General features: G+C 37.0%; 2 protein-coding genes across 6 annotated transcripts; both read right to left on the bottom strand.

The window, feature by feature from the left end:
* Positions 1-2: 2 nt before the first annotated feature.
* LOC136408118 (cytosolic carboxypeptidase 2-like) lies at positions 3-13,365 on the bottom strand. Of its 5 annotated transcripts, none has more exons than XM_066388940.1 (16): positions 13,109-13,365; positions 9,326-9,631; positions 6,561-6,793; positions 6,357-6,509; positions 6,077-6,306; positions 5,880-6,026; positions 3,458-3,713; positions 3,122-3,402; positions 2,681-3,068; positions 2,534-2,625; positions 1,700-1,898; positions 1,075-1,230; positions 862-1,007; positions 651-812; positions 487-600; positions 3-363 (listed from the first exon to the last, which is right to left on the bottom strand). In XM_066388940.1, the coding sequence occupies exons 2-16, from the start codon at positions 9,372-9,374 to the stop codon at positions 126-128; spliced, it is 2,844 nt and encodes a 947-aa protein (XP_066245037.1). In that variant the 5' UTR covers positions 9,375-9,631; positions 13,109-13,365; the 3' UTR covers positions 3-125. The 5 variants fall into 5 exon arrangements, with proteins under 5 accessions (XP_066245037.1, XP_066245039.1, XP_066245038.1 ...); XM_066388942.1 differs by having other exon boundaries at positions 678-812; positions 13,109-13,364; XM_066388941.1 differs by lacking the exon at positions 13,109-13,365 and adding an exon at positions 9,952-10,107.
* Positions 13,366-13,917: 552 nt separating this feature from the next.
* On the bottom strand, positions 13,918-16,683 carry LOC136408121 (nose resistant to fluoxetine protein 6-like). The gene is made up of 13 exons (XM_066388951.1): positions 16,426-16,683; positions 16,197-16,372; positions 15,984-16,144; positions 15,854-15,930; positions 15,599-15,801; positions 15,370-15,545; positions 15,134-15,314; positions 14,897-15,084; positions 14,736-14,844; positions 14,501-14,681; positions 14,311-14,453; positions 14,144-14,252; positions 13,918-14,089 (listed from the first exon to the last, which is right to left on the bottom strand). Exons 1-13 carry the CDS (start codon positions 16,640-16,642, stop codon positions 14,055-14,057), a joined length of 1,956 nt encoding a protein of 651 aa, XP_066245048.1. The 5' UTR covers positions 16,643-16,683; the 3' UTR covers positions 13,918-14,054.
* Between the last annotated feature and the right edge of the window lie 1,014 nt (positions 16,684-17,697).

The raw sequence follows: 17,697 nt of genomic DNA, 5'->3' as shown, positions 1-17,697 counted from the left end.
GATTTATCCTAAACTTCTTTTATTATTTGCAAAAATACCTACTAAAAAGTTATCTAAAACCCCAAATACAATAAAGAAAAGTGAATTGCAGTCCACCCTCTCCATCACTAAAGTTATAGTCAGTCTCATTGGGGTGATACAAATATCTTCGCATTGCTTATAGCCTTGGCTTTTTTAGAAAACTTGCACTTCTTCTTTTTTTTCTTGATTTTCTCGCCCTTTATAGATCGAGAATCGTTCACTCTCATGTCTTTGACCTTCTCACATAACATACTCATGGTGTCCGACAGGCTTTTAGACTTCCGAAGCTTCGAGGGTCTTTCAGTTACGGATAGCCAGGATATTGCTTGTTGACGGTTTATCCTAAAATTTATCGTTTTTAAGTAGAATTATGGGATTTTAACAAAGGCGAATGTATGAAATGTGATGATAAAGTAAAACTAACTTTATGTAATGGGTGGTATTGTTAGTGTTATGATTGTATACCCATTTTGAAGTTTTGCGGTCCCCTCTATCTTCTCAGTGCTGAGTTTCGACACCTTTTTTACAGTCTTTTCAGTAGCTTTTGAAACTCTTTTTAAATGAGTTTTCTTTGTTGTCCTAAAAGATGATTAATAGAATGAATCATAGAAATGAAGAATATAGAATACTTTTGAGTGCTGCTACTGGATATAAACACCTGGCTGCTACCCCATGAAATCGGAGAATCTCCTTGCCCAATTCCGAACCAAAGCTTCCGTTTTAAGGCGTAAAGCTTCGCTTGGACTTCAGAAAGTTGTTTTGTAATGTCGTTTTTCTTCTCCACCAAGACCCTGAATAATGTGTTTAAGAATTTTTCCATATTTTAGTAATATTTAATACCGAGATTGTGGTGTTCTCGATCGCACAGGTGTTTGGGAGGCAGGAATTTTGTCGCTAGCAATCAAGTCAAACACGGACAAACTTGTATTACCTATGGTGGTTCTTTTGTACGTTATTTCGCTGTCTGAGTGCTCTTGGAGATGAGGCTGAAGTTGAATATTTCAAAAGTAAAAAGCTTTAGATCCACACGAAGTCAAATATAAAACTACGTACCTCTTTTTGTTTTATTCGAGATTTTCGCTTCTTCTTTTTCTTCTTCCTCAGGATTTTTATCTGGGTTTTCACAATTTTTTCTTCTTCTTCACTTTCTGAACTGCTGTTATAATACTCTTTATCAGAAAGGGATAGTTTAAGGGTCGCCTTGCAAATCTACAAAAATTAAACCTTCAAAGGTTTTTATAATTTATTAAACGGGAAAATCCCTCCAGTAACAAATCTATAAGAATCAAATAATGAAGAATACAATGTTATTTATAATCTGATCCTACATGTCTTTTAATAAAAGTCAATATAAAGCGACATAACATACAAGTTGTCAATAATTTATCTTAAAAGAACACAAAACAGTGAGAAATAATAAATCTACAAATATTCTAGTGCTAGTGCTCAAAATCATATTTTAAAGCTCACGGTATGTGGTGCAATGCAAGCCGTGTTCACTATTCGAGCGTCCTACATTGTCAAACGCCTGAGGCATATCTAATACAACCACACTCTGTGCTTTATGAGCTTTGCCCCAAATTACTCTCTGCTCTACTACAGGTTCTGAATCACACTCGGGGTGATCTATTTCATACTGAGTGTATTCCCTAATTTCCAAGTCATATTTTCTATTCACCGGTAAAGGTTTTCTGGGAGCTCCAGGACTTCTGGAGGTGATCAGTTTGGTTTTACGTGGAGGGGAGCATTTTGATGGTCCCGCTGGTCTTTTGGATGAAATTGGCGATGGTGGAGGCGGCTGAGGGATGAGGATTTCGTCCTCGTCTTTTTCTTCAAAACCCACTTCATCGCTACTGCTGGAGGTGTCTCCGTCATCACTAAATAAATCATTCGAAAAAATTAGTATATTAATGAAGGAGGTGATTTATTGTATGGGTGTGCCAAGAGTGGGTGTACACAGAAAAGCTTTCTATATATAAAATCTTCTTTCTATATAATAAACATTAAGAAAGCTTTTTTAGTGTTTTAAATTCGATCATTGAGCTCGAATTTCAAACACTGTACAATACTGCAAGTGCAAAATTTGCATGTTCAGCTTCGGCATTGTGGCTAACACTTAATGCAATGGGTGCTCATGAAGGATCTAAAATTTCATCGTCAAAACAAGTTTAAATCCTTCAAAATAAAGTGGTGGTGAGGTGCTTTTACACTCGAACAGGACAAAAGCAAAACTACTTTTGAAGCTTCATTTTTGCAGACCCTTGTATGCATGAGAAATTGTAGAATCTCGTTCATAAGTACTTATCAATACAAAATCTTCTAGCAAGAGACGACAACACAGAGATGGGCGTGGATGAGAAAAGAAGACCAAAAAACCCAAACTAAGAACATACTTTTACCATCTTTCTTGCGACCCAAAAGTTGTTTTACTCGAGTGAGTGGGATTGTTTTGTGTGTCTAAGGTGCTGAGGGTGGGTGTTTCGACTTTTTGCCTTTTGACTTTTTCCTATACCTCGAATAATCGCTTAGGGGGATGTTGGTAGGTTCGTCCGCGTTTGACCCTTCTTTGGTCAAGCGCTCGATTATTTTCACTCGAAGTTTCTCCTGGAAGTCAAATCAATAGTTATCAGAACCATCAAACAACAGATTGCAGATATACCTTTCTGGGGTCCTCGTCATAGAAATCCAGTAGAGTCTGGCAAAATGACTTTCCCATCTGCTCGTAGTCCTGAGTGCTAAAATGAGTTTCAGCTCTAGCTCCCAGCATAGAGCCTGCAAAAGAAGCCTCTAGAGTGTAGCTATTGGCAATTCCCATCATCCACATGACAACCCGACCGGTTCCTTCTTTGGCCTTTTGAATCCGGAATTTGCAACTTTCAAACGAAAACTTATCGGCAGTGTTTTTGTGTAACATCAAGGGAAAAACTTGCTCCTGCAGTCTTCTGTCTCCTCCTCTCCTGTTCTCACAACCGTATATAAAAATGTTATGCTTTCTTGAATGGGCATGTAAATCACAGTATAAAGCCACCCCACATTCCTCCAACAACCTTCAAATAATAGATACATTACGGAGTCCTTCTTTAAAGCCCTGATAACCCACCTTCTAACCATAAGTTTGGTATACCAAATTGAAGGATAAGCATCTCTCATTACGGTCCTGTACTGCCTGTTCAAGTCTTTCGCAGACAAAGAGCATCTGTTATTGCCCACAATAACACCGTCAGGATTCAGCATTGGAACAATCTTGAAAATAAACTTGTCCCTTAAATCCTTGGCAGGAGTCGAATCCCCAGTGAGAAAATCCAGAATCCCCTTCATTATCCAGCTGGAGGGAGTCTCTCCTGGATGAACCCGAGCAGTCAACACCACCGCTCGTTTCTTCTGTGGTAATCAAGAAGAAATAATTACGAAGTTCAAATGAACTCAAATTTATTACCTTGTGTTCGCCAGGAACTTGTGGTGAAGTAATTGTGACGAAATACACATCATTGCCAGCCATAGTCCTACACAAAAGTCGGACAGTACTATAAGCTTGCTTCACTGGATGAGCCCTGATTTCAGCCAAATGGTCCTGAAGGTCCGAGTAGGTGTAAGGGTAGCAGTTGGCCAAATAGACTTCGTCCTCTTCGTGAGGGAAAGTTAGGGTGAAGGTTAATGTGTACGTTTGAGGTTGATCCGGATCTTCTGAAGTTCTGGAATTCCAAGAGCTTTGGATCATCGACTAGCACCTGATGATTCGAACTGCGTCACAATATAATGAATACCTCTGATCAAAAATAAACCGATTCAATTGCCAACAATGCGACCAACAGGTATCCAATCAAATCTGTCACCACAGGTCGTTTGTCAAATTCTTAGTGTCACATCATCACCTTATCGAACATTCCAATGTCTCTATCCAAATCGATTTCCGATCTAATTTACGTGGACGCGAAGAATGGGGACACCGAACCGCTCCAGATAGTTAGTCTGGAAAAGTGCAAGACCTCTCCAGAGTTCTTGGAAAAGAGGGTTCGATACTATGCCACTTCTATTCCCATAAGCAGAGAAGAGCCTGACGACAATAGCAACGTCCCGGTGGCCAACAAATACTCTGATGTTAAAGTGCTATATTTATACAGGGAAAAGGGCATAGGGACAGAGTCGGAAATGTTTCTGGACAATCATTCAGTGGCTTTGCAAACTCGCAGGGCGTGTCATCTAAGCTTAAGGAGCGTCATAAGGACTTTAATGTGCTGTATTGGGGGTAATAGAGAAAACTAAGCACTATTAATTATTATTCTTGTTGTTTCCTGTAAGTTCGAAGTAGTTTTCTTGGCTAAATATGTATATATACGTAGTTCTTTAATTATCATAAAAACTTTGATTCATCATTAGTCTAAAACAGCAACAATGGCAGTAAGAGTAATAAATACGCCTGGTTATACCTTGGAAGTTTTACAAATTGGCAAAGTTTGCAGGTAATTGACGAAAAGGCGGTCAATTATTGTTCATTGTTAAGTTTTGAAAGAAATTAATCGCTTTAGTCACGCGATAATGTAGTGAGTTAGTTTTAACAAAACAGGGATCATCCGGCTTGTTTTAGATTTTTGTCAATCCTTTTTATTTAGAATTAGGTGGTAAGTATCTTTAGTTTTCAGAAGGTGCCTGAAAGGACAATCAAAAGTGTTTTTTTTAGTTAGAAGAATGCAAAACTGCTTCTTACTTCATACATTTTTAATCCTTTTTGAGGAATTTCTTCGTTTATTTTTGGACATTTTATTGTCTACTTTCAAGGATATTTTTATCCTAAAAATATATTCAACTATTCCTCCTTGCTATGCATGATAGAATGATCTGAATCCAGTCAAATAATACTAATAGAAGAATATTGGCTGAATAGAACCCCACAGAGGTCAATATTGGGGCATCCTTTACGAAAAACGGCTCGAGAATCAAGAGGTGAAAGAGGGATAGATGCACCATCGTACTCAGTGTAAACGAAAGTCCTTGACTTGAAGTTCCTTCCCTGAGCTCCTTCTCCTGAAGTCCTTGACTGAATTGAAGACATTTAAAAGATCGATTTGTGATTGGAATATAGGGTGGAAAAAAGTTTTTTTTCCTACTCTAAAATAGGAAGTGGATGACAGATAATGCTGTTGGTAAGATTAAACCAATTTTCAAATAGGCATATTAATTCACGAGGAAACAGAGGCGTGCAAGATAGAAATCTTTGAAAACAGAATCTATATCAGAAACCATACAATTTTGAAAAAATCGCAACTGTCCTTGAAATATCAATACGCGTTTATGTCGATATGTAGTGCATACTTCTCCCTTTAAATATTGAAATCTTCAAACTAATTCAGACATTCAAACATTCATATTTCTTGACCTCTGGATTTAAAACTGTTGGATTTTCACCAAAATTAACACCAGAAACATTATATGTATGTAGATGAAATTTTTCGAAATTATTTTTTAGGACAATATTTAATAACAAACGAAAATTTACATTTTGATAGAATTTTCTGGAACTTTTTCAGAATAACAAAATCTCTGGGTTTAGCATTAATTGAGTTGTCAGAATGCATTATTAAATTCGTTATTAATGGAATATTTCGTAACTATTTGGGGAAATAAGTAATAATAAAATAAATAAAAATTTTAAACCATTAAAAGTCATCGAATGGAAATTGGCAACAAAGGGGTGCTTTATGAGAATTCTTCGTGACTATCAAATTTTGCCAGCCACTAGTTCTATTTAAAAATTGGATAATGTTGCATATACATGATAATACGGAAATCAATAAACGCCCCCATTAATATCGTGGAGGTCACATCAAAACCAATTTTCTGCCAATTGCATTTCAACTTACACATTTTCGTTGCAAAAGTACGTAATATTCTGTCCGCACCTCCTCCAACCGATCGAATGCATTTGAGCTTCCTTTTTAGAGTACATAAGAGGCCTCATTCCTTCGTTGTACAAACTTCCCTCTTTAGAACAATTTGTTATTGAAAACCTACAAGAGAGACCCTATCCCAAATGCCCTCAACTTCAATTATAACAAACCTATATAAGAAGTTCTTCTTCATATTGGTAATTCTGAAATAAAACCATTGCATATGTCTGTTGGTGTAGAGATCCGATCTGAGGTGCAGCTCATAGTAGTTGGGACTGATTTTAATAGCTCTGGCCAAGTTTCCCGATTCGAATCTGGATTCAAACTGCAGGCTATCGTCCTCAGGACATAGATTAGAAGACAAGAGATATCTGCTTCCTCCAACGCTAGATCTACTGAACTGATGAAATTTGCAGTATTTTAAGCAGGTTCTTTAGAATCCTCACTTACATAATTAACTGCACTTATGGGAGTGTACTGATAAACTATAAATCCAAATTCCTCCCCAGAGGGTTTGGGCTGCACTTCGCTGCCTGTTACCGAATAGTATGGCTCAGGAGAAGGAGGAATGTAGCTGATATGTTTGATTTTTTCTTCCAACACCTGAGTTGCAATGATTGACCATGAAGAGAAAGACTAGTCACTCAAGCTTACCTGACATTCCGTGGGCCATCTGGGAGGTTGAAAAACGAAGGCAGTGTCTCGAGCAGCAGGGAATATTTCTTTGAGCGAAAACGTTTCTTTGATCTTGATCTTCGTCTCTTCATCATCCTCGTTCACCTCGCTCTGACAAGTCTTAACGAAGAAGTTCGAAAAGTAACTGCTGGATGTTGTGAGTTGAGGAGGGAACAGACATGCCTGCAGGGTTCTCACGTTTACCTCCAGTTCTACGATTGGAAATTTGCATTATTCATCGCTCTTTAATGCATTATGAAACATGACTTCCATTAAAGCAATAATTTCGCTTAACGGTGATGTAGACTTGGCATGATTCCGCGGAAACTTCTTACAATAGCTCAACTTGCATTTCTGACGTTCAACAATGCTTATTACCTATTTTTAACACTGGTGTATTTATAGGTCTTTGTTTAATAACTTCTTTTCACTTTAATGATCATAAGAAAGTCGGTGTTTGTTATAATGGTTCGAGGTAGCATCGAAAGTCGGATTTGTAGTGAAAAAAATCCAGGGCACAAAGGAGCTTTGTGCTGTGGATTGACAATAGGAATATTTATTGAGGTTGGAAGATCAATAACGCTAATTCTGCGTATAAGTTGAGAATTAATGGGTATTTATAGCTTTGTGGGTTTTGGCAGTAAAAGAAATTTGTTTTCGTAAATTTCGATACTCCGAAACATTAATTATTGCGACTAAAATGAAATATATTTTGTGATTCATTCAATTTCAATTATACATCATTTTCAGCCATTTCTAATGGACAGTTTTTGCGGGCAACCATGCAAATTTGGGTCGTTAATATAACGTGCCTTCCTAATTTAAAACCTCGAAAACTTAATGGTCAATTTTATTTTGATAAACTGACAATTTTGCCAAAAAGCAATTTAAGATCTTTTTACCTGCAAATTTCTAGGTGCGAATTTACACCAAAATTTAATAATAAGAACTTCTATAGCTCAGGAGAAAGCAGCTCTCTAAGAATCATAAATACGCAAAAGGCATTTGCACAAGAAGGGAGGAAATTGCTAGTTTTACTCCCGTTGGTTTTTGATATTTCTGCGTTCTATTGGTTCAAATACCATAAAAATTATTTTCCAGAAATTTTTCCTGCCTCTCTCTCTTTTACAGTCACCTTCAAATGGAGAGTTTCGTGGTAATTCATCAAGGTTCTATTTGCGAATTTCATGTGCAATTCAAAGCGCAATTCGTGAACTGGTGCACTAACGTATGTTCTGAGAAGAAAGCTATGTGGCGACAAAAAAACATTCGTTGTATCCCGAGGATTTCAGAACACAAGTTCTCAGGTCTTCAGTTCCTTCAACTGAAGAAGAACTTCTACAGTTCTAAATGATTAGTGAGACTTTGTATTGAATTTCTTAGTATTTGCATATTTGGTTTTTGTTGGCATAAAAGTATTTGGAAAAATCATATTGTAAGCAGTTGAAACGGGATCATATTTTATCGTTGCGAGTCAAAACTTTTTTTAAATTTATTTAAGCCAATCTGACTGGGATTGTTGGATTATTTTAAAATGATTACTGTACGAACTCACATGGATGACGAGAACATCTGAAAGACTGCCAGAAATTCAGGCAAAAATCGTCACAACTGGACCATTCTGAACGCTCTCTGCCTTCCAAGACAAACAAGATAATTGTGCTTTTTCTTCCCTTCAACCACTCTATTGGAGCATTTCCAAATGTAATTTTCTTCTCTTCTTTGCTTTGCAATTTATGTATCATTATTTATGCATAGACGTAAAATTATCACAAGAGTAGAAAGACAAATTGATCGACGGCTTTTCGCAAAAATCGCAAAAAATACTTTTTTTTATTCGGCGTTAGAGAGCTCTGATTCGTTTGCCAAAAATCTAAGCTCCATCTTATACAAGAAAACGTTAGGTAAAATTTGAAAAAATATCCAGGACTTTCAAAATCACCCTGTATAGTGGAATTTGGAAAACAACTACACGCCATTGGTTAAAAATCGTGACGTCATAGGGTGACCAGTATTGTGGCCTACTTGACTTGATTATTTTCGGTAATTTTCCGATTTTTGAAGAGCATATAGAAGATTTTTCCCTTACATTGAGAGGTAATTATTGTGTTAGTAAAGTGTTGATTTATTGTCAAGGTAGCCATCATATGTGCCAAAAATCACTTCATCAATACATCATTGTTAAACTTTTATAATTACCACGAAAGTCACCTTATTTTTACAGCCAAAATATTTGCCTTCAAAATCGCAATTTATCATTGGAGAAAATGCCGTTTCTTCATTTTGCCATTTTCAAAATGTGGAAATTTTGTAGAAATTTGAACATATTTTTAGACATTTCTGACCTTCAGCAAGGTGCTGTCTGTTACGGTACTGTTTTCAATTTAGTTCCACAAAAAGATGCTAAAAGAAGATTTAGATAAAGCAATTTAGGTAAATCTTCATTAAGACTTTTTTCTGGAAATTAACTTTGATCGGATTTCTAGACTAGTTCAGACTGCAGTTGAGTTATTCCTTCAAACCAACCTAAATAACATCTCAAAACGGTTATTTAAATATTTCTCTATAAGCCTTTCCACCTTGGGAAAATATAATCAACTACCTAGTTTCTTCCAATCTGTATGCTCTTATACTACATCTTTACCTTTGATCTGAACTAACGTAAACCGGACCACATGAACCGAACCAGAATGAAATTTTGAAAAAAACTAAGGAAATTAAAAAAAAAACATTAAATCACTAACCTGTATCTCCATTACTTTCATTTTCCAAACTAAACGCCACTCCTTCCATTCTTCCTGCTTCTTCTATCAGCTCTTCATGTTGGCAGCGTCGAGGTCCTCGTGCGGTGATGAATGAGCAGGGAAAGTGGTCTACAAGGGGCGCACTTTCTCGCCCCACTGACAGCAACTTTTTCGGTTATGTCTGACAAACGGTGGGCCAGCTTTCCTCCATTTCCATGGTAATTGATGATGGATCAATAATCCACGTGGGTTAGACGAACCGTAGGTTTTGTGGGACAATGGTCTTGATTTCCAGTCGATAACGGTCTAGAACAAGAAATTTTATGCATATTTATGGTGTTAACTGGGGATGTTTTGAGGATGTTTTTCATTTTGTTGTTTGCGTTAAACTATATTGAGAGTTAAGAAATCGGATTAGAGCCAAGTTTTAACTAACACCAATTAAACTTTTATGCCTTTTTTTCCTCGTAAAAGTTTCTATTTCGTACCTCGGACCGATAAATTTTGAGGTTTGTTCCCGATTTTTGGGCATTTAACCGATATAAAATAGGTCAAAGTTTCTGTGTGCGTGAAAATTTATGAAGCGCATGTTTTCATTGACTGCTGTCCAACGAAAGAAAACTCACTTTTATAAATACTCCATTGATTTGGGATCGCCACGACTCGGAGGTGATTCAAGTCGGACCATTATGATAACTTTGTTGGTCCCAAAGTGAACACTTTGAAGTGACACAAACAGTATGGCAAAAATCGTATAATTCAGAACTGAAACCACCCAGTGGGACGTTAAATTTAAACTGACACAAAGCAGATATTTAGACCTTCTGATTTCTAGGAATCTTTGAGTATACAAAGTTTGCGAAGACTGATTTGCCAAGCAATTAGGCACTTATGTGATATTATTATATTCGTGTTGCCAGAAATGCATTGTTTGTAATTTATTTATGAAAGAGGTCTAATTATAATTAGACAGTGAAATAGGTTTATTGCTTGGCAGAGACTGCAGAGAGTCGGTTTATAACGCAGAAATTGGACATGTAAAGTGAATTTGTGCGTGGACGAGGAATGCAGGAATCTAGTTAGTTTTTAGCATAAGGAAGTTTTCCCCCGTTTCCCCTGTTCCCCCCCTGTTTTCCCCTTAGTCTTGAGGAAGATGGCGAGCCTAGCCATAGGATAATCTAACTTGATCTAATGTGTCAACATCATAAGAAAAAAATATCTTCAAATTTTGTCTCTATTTTCCTGAAGAAGACCTGAAGTGATCGTCCAAACTCCAAAATTCTTTATTCTAAGTAGGTGTAATGGATCTTGGAACAGCAAAATCGGGGACAGCTTACGAAGTACTTTATTTCACTGTTAAGTAATAATGCATCTCAATTAATTTACAACATGAAGAAACTTCATTAACGAAGTGAAGGTCAATGCGACGATTCGGCCAAGAGATTTTTTACATTTTTTTTTGGGGAAGGAAGAACCTAGAGAAAACTGGAGGCACGGTACTGGAGCCCGTGCTTTAGCCTGTCTGGAACTTTTACCCATCAACAAACCCTGTATTTTATAAAGACTTATGGGCTCCGTGACCTAGCTTTATTGGGTCCATAGGTTTTGGCCTCAGATGACAGAGCCAAGCGGGAGTATTGCTTTTTACTCTGCTATTGCTGTAGATCTAGACCGATTTTTTCGGAAAAATTCGCCCCCTTTTCGCCCGTAGTTCGCTCTCTCGAGTGCCTAAGGCGCAAATCGGTAACCTTTCTGAGGTTCTGGTATTGTGGAATTTGGTGTTATTTGAAGGTCGCGGGCGGGGCACCGGAGTCGTTTCAGGCCAATCCTGTTCCTGCCTTGTCAGCCACACTTACCCTTTCCTCAATGGTACTTGGGAAACCATCCCCTTCGCCTCTTAACGAATCGAAGAAAGCCTGATTGCTGTTTCTTGAATTACCGTAGGCCATTCTTTTATTGTATAACGAATTTATTTATGACAGAAAAAAATTATCGCGTATAATCTTTGTTTGCCAAGGGGTACCACCTAAGTTTTCCTAAAAGATCCCTTAACGGCACTTTTACAGCTACTTTGGAAATTAACCGGATTACAAGGAAGAAAATTCTCTCTAGGAAACTCTACAACCTAAGCTTAATTGTACAATGCCGTTCTTGTGCTAGGTAATCTCCAACTAACCTGTGTGTCTCTTCTCTGCTGTCGGATGTAGCACTTACATTTCCCGAACTCGGTGTTTACGGCATATTGTCTGTGAACTTCCGAAGAATCCGTCGTAAGACCAACCAGTCAAAATCAGATACTTCCTCCGGGATTTCTGCGCGGCCCTCCGGGAACCACTTCACAGATTCATTTACGGAAGGCACCTTTTAACGAGTAAAAGGACACGCGAGTCGGTAGTTGAGAACCAAGAGCAAGGTCCTAAGCGCGGGGGTGCAAGATTGCAAGAGACCGCCGTCCCATGTTGCAAATTCTTAAATACTCAATCTACCGGAGAACGACCATAGGCGTACTTAAACTATGGGGTAGTTATTGGTCCAATAACTTCTGGCTGAGTTAAACCGTAACGCTTGGGAGGTACGATTTGGCCTTTTTTTGGATCTTTCGGTAATCGTGATAGACAGGACTAGTCCCGATAGAGAAGCTGCTGGAAATTCCACTACTTAGCTCATCCATTATCCTTGGATAAAAAAACCCTGTGCTTGGCGGGAGTAACTCTCGAACTAGTGACGCTCATTGGCGTATCATGAGGATGCTGGGCCCGACAATTTCACGTTTTAATTCTAAATTATCCTATACGTAACTACCTTAAATTAACAAAAATTTACACTAAAATTCTGAAAAACACTAGACGGTACCTTGTAGTGAATATTTTTCTTTAGTTTTTATAAAAATTACGATAATTTAAGACCTATTGATTCTGTGGCAGGCATATCCACAACACTGGCTGGAAATTCCCCCGCCGAAAGGGGGTTCCTCGACCATCTTCTGTCCTGGACGCTTCTTTCCTCATCGGGTGTCTCCCTCGCGAGTTGTTGGTTAGGAGTAATGAGAATTAAATATCAGGAAAGCCTATCTAGATTCATCTGTAATTTTTCTTTATTTCCGCGGATAGGTTACACCCAGATTTCTGAGAATAAATTTCCTCAATCCGCGAGGACTTGTCGTCTGGAGATATCTAACTAGCAATAACTCGACTTATAAATAACCTGAGTCGTGAAGATGAACGGAGGTGCAAATTGATTCATTCAAATTTTTAAATGAAGATCTAGGAACTGACATAATAAAAAATGCAATTCTCTTGAAATATTCATAAAACTTCGATCGAACAAGCAGTTTGACTACTCTGAATTAACGCGATTTTCTATAATCTGAAGTAAATGGTCTTCTAATATCAAAATTTGAGACCTTCATAGGTCATATATGCTGACCACGTGTCAAGCACAGAGCGTCACTATTGGTTGAAAGGTAACAACAAGCGCAGCATATTCATCAAATTTGCACAATTAAATGCGTTAATAAAAAATAATGTATTAACAGGGGTCATTAATGAATGATTTGGTATTTATTAAAAATTCGTGTTAATGCTCAGTGGGATGCAGGAGGGAAAAGAGATTCGGATGAAGACGGATTAAGAAAATTTTCATGCTAGAGGGGATGGAACTCTTGAGCAAATTTGTCTGAAAGATATTGGTCGAAAATCACATATTTAAAGGCAGTTCAGTAACCTGCAGCTCTCAACTGGAAAATTCCGTTTATATGCACACAATGGTATCAAGTACACTTACCTACTCCTACAACTCAAGTTTCGGAAACACTCACTCCCGTGCTAATTCAAGTAATTAGAACTGCATGTAAACAATGTTCTGCACACGACTGAAAACATAATGGAAGGAAGGCAGCGGAAAAAACATAAATTTAAGTGTCTGGCAAACATTCCCTGGTCATTTTCTGGCAACTGACCAAGCACCTGGCCTACACTCTGTGTCGATGACGAATCTTTATCTTAGTCCGGATGTTCAATTCCAAGATTATTCTGGAAACGTGTTAATTGGTTCACGGGCGTTAAAGATTATTGGGATTAACCCTTATTAAAGGCCTAAAAAGACTTCTTAAAAGGATTTTAGCTGAACCAGATAGTTCACGTTAGAATCCCAAAATGCCTGGACTAATTTCCGATTTTTCTACTTCGAATTGATTAATTATTTTGATTTAAACCTCATGTGTTATTTTTAGTAATTAAAAAGACATGAAACGGAATATAAGGAAGCCATTATTCAGCAACAGCAAACAGTCTGGCACTCTCCTTGATTAGTGGAAAATTATTGTTTATGAGATATTGAAAATTGGCAATTTTTTGGCAATTGAAGCTCTGAAATCGAACAGGCAGTTCTTCCTCAATGTTAAGTCCTAAACACAGTGATTGAAATGTTGTTATTCAGGCAGTCACAATTCAGTTCGTGAATTTGAAAAAATCCATTTGAAATGGAGCCAAATTTCCCTGAAAATTAGGGGATTTTTAAATGCCCGTGTCACTGTCCCATTGAAATTGCTTTGTACATTTCACTTAACGAGGTGATTTGTATTGGTCAAACACTTGAAAGATCATTGTCCTTTATTTTTTTTCTGCGAAATTGGCAAATTGCTTGGCACTAGAATGGAGTTTTCGTACTAATGCATACTATATACAGAATAATTTTAAACCTCGAAGTTTTACATTAATTACATCCAGGTTCATGAGTTGGAGGACTTCACGGGTTTTGGTTTTCCTAAAATAAAAAAAGTACAGAAAACAGACAAAAACCATAAAAATCTATAGCTACCGTGGCCAAAAATAATTTTCTCTAATATAATCATGGGGGCCTCGTATGATAGAGACCAAAACGTGGCGACTAGCATAGAAACTATGAAATAGCCACAATTCTGGTAGAACTGAAATAATTTCAAATTATAACCTTCACTTCTCTTTTCTCTCTATAATTCTACTTACAGAGTGCCAGTCAGAGAAATAGAGCCTGTTTCGAACTCCTAAAGAGAAATGTGCTATCACCATCCCATGCACGATATAAAGGCAATACGTGAGTTTTCCTCCAACCTGCATGAAAGGAGAGGAAAGGAACCAGTTTACTGGCCCTAAAATCAAATTTAGGCAAAGATTTATTCGGGGACTAATTGTTTACCTCCATAGCCCTTAACGCAAGCAAAAGTGATCCAGGCTAATGCACAGCACCACATGGGTCTTGTAAAGCTATAACACAAACTAATTCCAACGTACTCATTTTTAATCTGTGCGTCCTGTCTATAAAAAATTACAGCTAACATGGTACCTAAAGCCAAGAACCATAGGCTCAAATTGACCATCTAGAATCAAATTAGAACTGGTAAAAAAATACACATAGAAGGCCATCAATTTACATTTGGAATAATGAAACGCTTACTCTTCTGATGTCTCATATAAATACCCATCATAACTCCGATGAAGTAGCTAATTAGTTTTGAATGAAAGTCGTACTCCTTGAAGGTCCTTTAAATTTAAATAGTTTAATATTAAATAGGGGCATGAGAGATAAACTTACGGATCATAATTCCGCCACTCTAGTTTAGTCCAAATTGGGATCACTAAAGACACTATATTGACCATTAATAAGACTAACATGGTCCGCATGAATGAGCGTTTGTAGATGATTGAGATTGGAATAAGAATTAGGGGGGTTATGAGGAAGAGCTGCATGTCCGCACTTAGATACCATGTAGTGGGTATACACTAGAGAAGAAAATGTTCACTAGAAGGTAATGCTAACTGTACTCCTTACTAAAGACTCGTCATAATGAAAATTGTAGTAATTTTGGATATATAGAAAGTAAGTCCACCAGTATTTCTTGCAAGGATCGATGAGTCCCGTGTGTACACCGTAGGAGAAGAAAGGTCCATTTTGCAGGTACTTGAAGAGGTAAACTGCTCCAACAAAGCACATGGCATTTGCAGGAGTAAGTCTGTAGAAAAGACCAATTTTGCAACAAAGCAGCAAAGAAACAATCTGCTTCTCACCTCAAATATCTATGAACGATCATCATAGGAACAGCTATGACTTGCTGAACTACAGATTTTTTGCTGAGTTCCTGTTTAAAGTACAGATACGCCATGAGAAATCCTGATATGTAAAAAAAGGTATCCACAGATATGTGTGCAGAAGCAATGTACTGGGCATAGCGTTGCGTTTGCCACTGCAAAATCCAACCTAATGTATTGATAATTAATAAAATTAGGCCAAAAATACATTCGCCCTGTAGTCGGTGTCCATAACAGGAGCCAAGAACCAGGAAATAAACCCATGTCCAGAAATAATCCACCACATACTGATGAACTTCATGCCATGGAAGCAAAGGATTTGATCTCCTGCCTTCGTATAATCAGACGATTGTAGCAGTTTTTTTCCATTACTGAACATTGAAAAAGCGGTAAAAAGGGGTGATGGAGATTCTATGGAAAAGTTGTTAAAAATTATTGATTGAATATAGTAAAACTGACTTACTTTGTTCAGTGTAATAGAGATACACATCGTAAGCAGTTGATAAAATAGTAACTGCAAACAAGCTTATGAATATTACCCTAAAATAGTTTTAACTTTAGACGTGTTTTTTTTGCCCTTGTATCAAACTCACAAGGCCACAATTGCACCCGTATCTATCTCTCGATCAGTCTTTTTGGTAGAACAAGAGAAATCATTGAAAAGTTTTGCGGTTATATTTAATTCAGTTAGTAAGAGGGTATTAAGGTCAGATGCTTGGCATTTTTGGGGAACACAATAAGCTAATAAGTAGACCTGAAATTGAAATGGATTAGTCAAGGTAAACCTAAAAAACTGACTGTCTTACAGAATCATTTTTCTCCGAAATTGGTAGAGTCCATCCCCACGCGCAAAATTTTCCGTAAATCTCATCTGTGTTGGATCTTGCACTGACTTCAATACATTCATCATAGTTTCCCCAGTCGCTTTTTGAAGCATAATAAAATGCTCCAGAGTAAGGAAAAATGCTCCAAGAGTCCATCACTAGGATAATAGTTATATCATATCATCTAAACCTTAGTTTCGTCAATACTCACTTTTATAGAAATCCTGCTTCTGTTCTTTGCATAAATAACATATTTGGTCCAAACATTCCTTCGAAATGGTTATATTGGTGTTCTTGGTGCAAATCTTTTCAATGACTTCATTAAAATTGAAGCCTTGTTTGTAGATTCTTTCCAGGGCGAATCTTGAGTCGCATTGCCCTAAATTACAAAGCCAGGAAAAGCTTGCTATGGCTAGTAATAACTTCATACTTAGAACCTCATAATGAACATACTAATTAATTACTCAATTTTTTGAGTTTATGTTGGATTATTTCTATTGATTGACAATGATTAGTAACTACTTCAAGATTGTGTACGCAATCGAACAATTTGTTATCTGGCCTTTGTGTTTACAATAGGTGTGTTTGCTACGGATTCAAACGAATTTCTTAATAGTATGATTAAAGCAAATCTTGTAGCAGACCACCTGCATTTACATTGATCAAAATATGAAGATAATAGAGATATTTACGATTCCCAAAAGAGGATTCTAAGAATCATTATTGTAATTGGTTATCTACAGGCTAATATTTGTAATTGGAATGAATAAGCGCAACTAATTGTGTTATCATATCAGGAAACCTCTTGTACTAATCTGCATGTTGTGATCACCTTCAGATTGGTAATGGATCAAGTAACTAGTTGCAGGACCTAAGTTTATTAATGATAAATGTATCTTTGAAGCATTTTCCTCTAACTTCCCTCTCTTTTTTAAAATGTTTTTAGTATTTCACCTCCCTTTAAAGTTTCTAGTAATAATTAATTTAAAACACAATTTAGTGTCCTTCAAAAAGGTGCGCTTATATGTATAAAAATTTCTTGACAATGGTGAATAAGAGTTTATTAGATTTTAAATTGTAAATTCGGCAGTTAGCGTCATCTGTCGAGGTCTAGACGAAGTGGGCAACAACGAGAGCCTCTACGGTGATGCGGCCATAAGAGAGCTAACGCTATCTACCGGAACGCGCTTCGTACTAATGGTCATCAATGTTAATTTTAGGCATTTTAAATGGTTTTGCAGAATTTTAAAAGCATTTTTCTCGTTAAATTCACTAAGAGTTCACAAATTAATATTGCACAAACGATAATTGAGTTTTATTTTCTTTAAAAACTCACCCTAACATAGGAAAAAGACAATTTAAATGCAGCAGGATTTGGAAGAACTGCAAAACAATAAAAGTTTCAAGAGACTTCTCTCAAGTATAAATTACTTTTATTAACACGATTGTTTATTACAATAGAACTATTTTTAGAGGAATTACA

The sequence above is a fragment of the Euwallacea similis genome, chromosome 4 (genome assembly GCF_039881205.1).
Source record: "Euwallacea similis isolate ESF13 chromosome 4, ESF131.1, whole genome shotgun sequence".
In the NCBI taxonomy this organism is placed as follows: domain Eukaryota; kingdom Metazoa; phylum Arthropoda; class Insecta; order Coleoptera; family Curculionidae; genus Euwallacea; species Euwallacea similis.
This window is presented reverse-complemented; position numbering and strand designations above follow the sequence as displayed.

Bases quoted from the DNA above. Each gene is read 5' to 3' on its own strand.
- LOC136408118 (XM_066388940.1), bottom strand. From the start codon at position 9,374: ATGGAAGGAGTGGCGTTTAGTTTGGAAAATGAAAGTAATGGAGATACA. The intron at 2,626-2,680 runs GTATATCTGCAA...TTTGACTTCCAG, and splicing joins ATGACGAGGACCCCAGAAAG to GAGAAACTTCGAGTGAAAAT. The intron at 364-486 runs GTATACAATCAT...GATAAATTTTAG, and splicing joins ACCGCAAAACTTCAAAATGG to GATAAACCGTCAACAAGCAA.
- LOC136408121 (XM_066388951.1), bottom strand. From the start codon at position 16,642: ATGAAGTTATTACTAGCCATAGCAAGCTTTTCCTGGCTTTGTAATTTA. The intron at 15,546-15,598 runs GTATTTTTGGCC...TGGATTTTGCAG, and splicing joins ACACCGACTACAGGGCGAAT to TGGCAAACGCAACGCTATGC. The intron at 15,085-15,133 runs GTAAGGAGTACA...TTTCTTCTCTAG, and splicing joins TTCATTATGACGAGTCTTTA to TGTATACCCACTACATGGTA.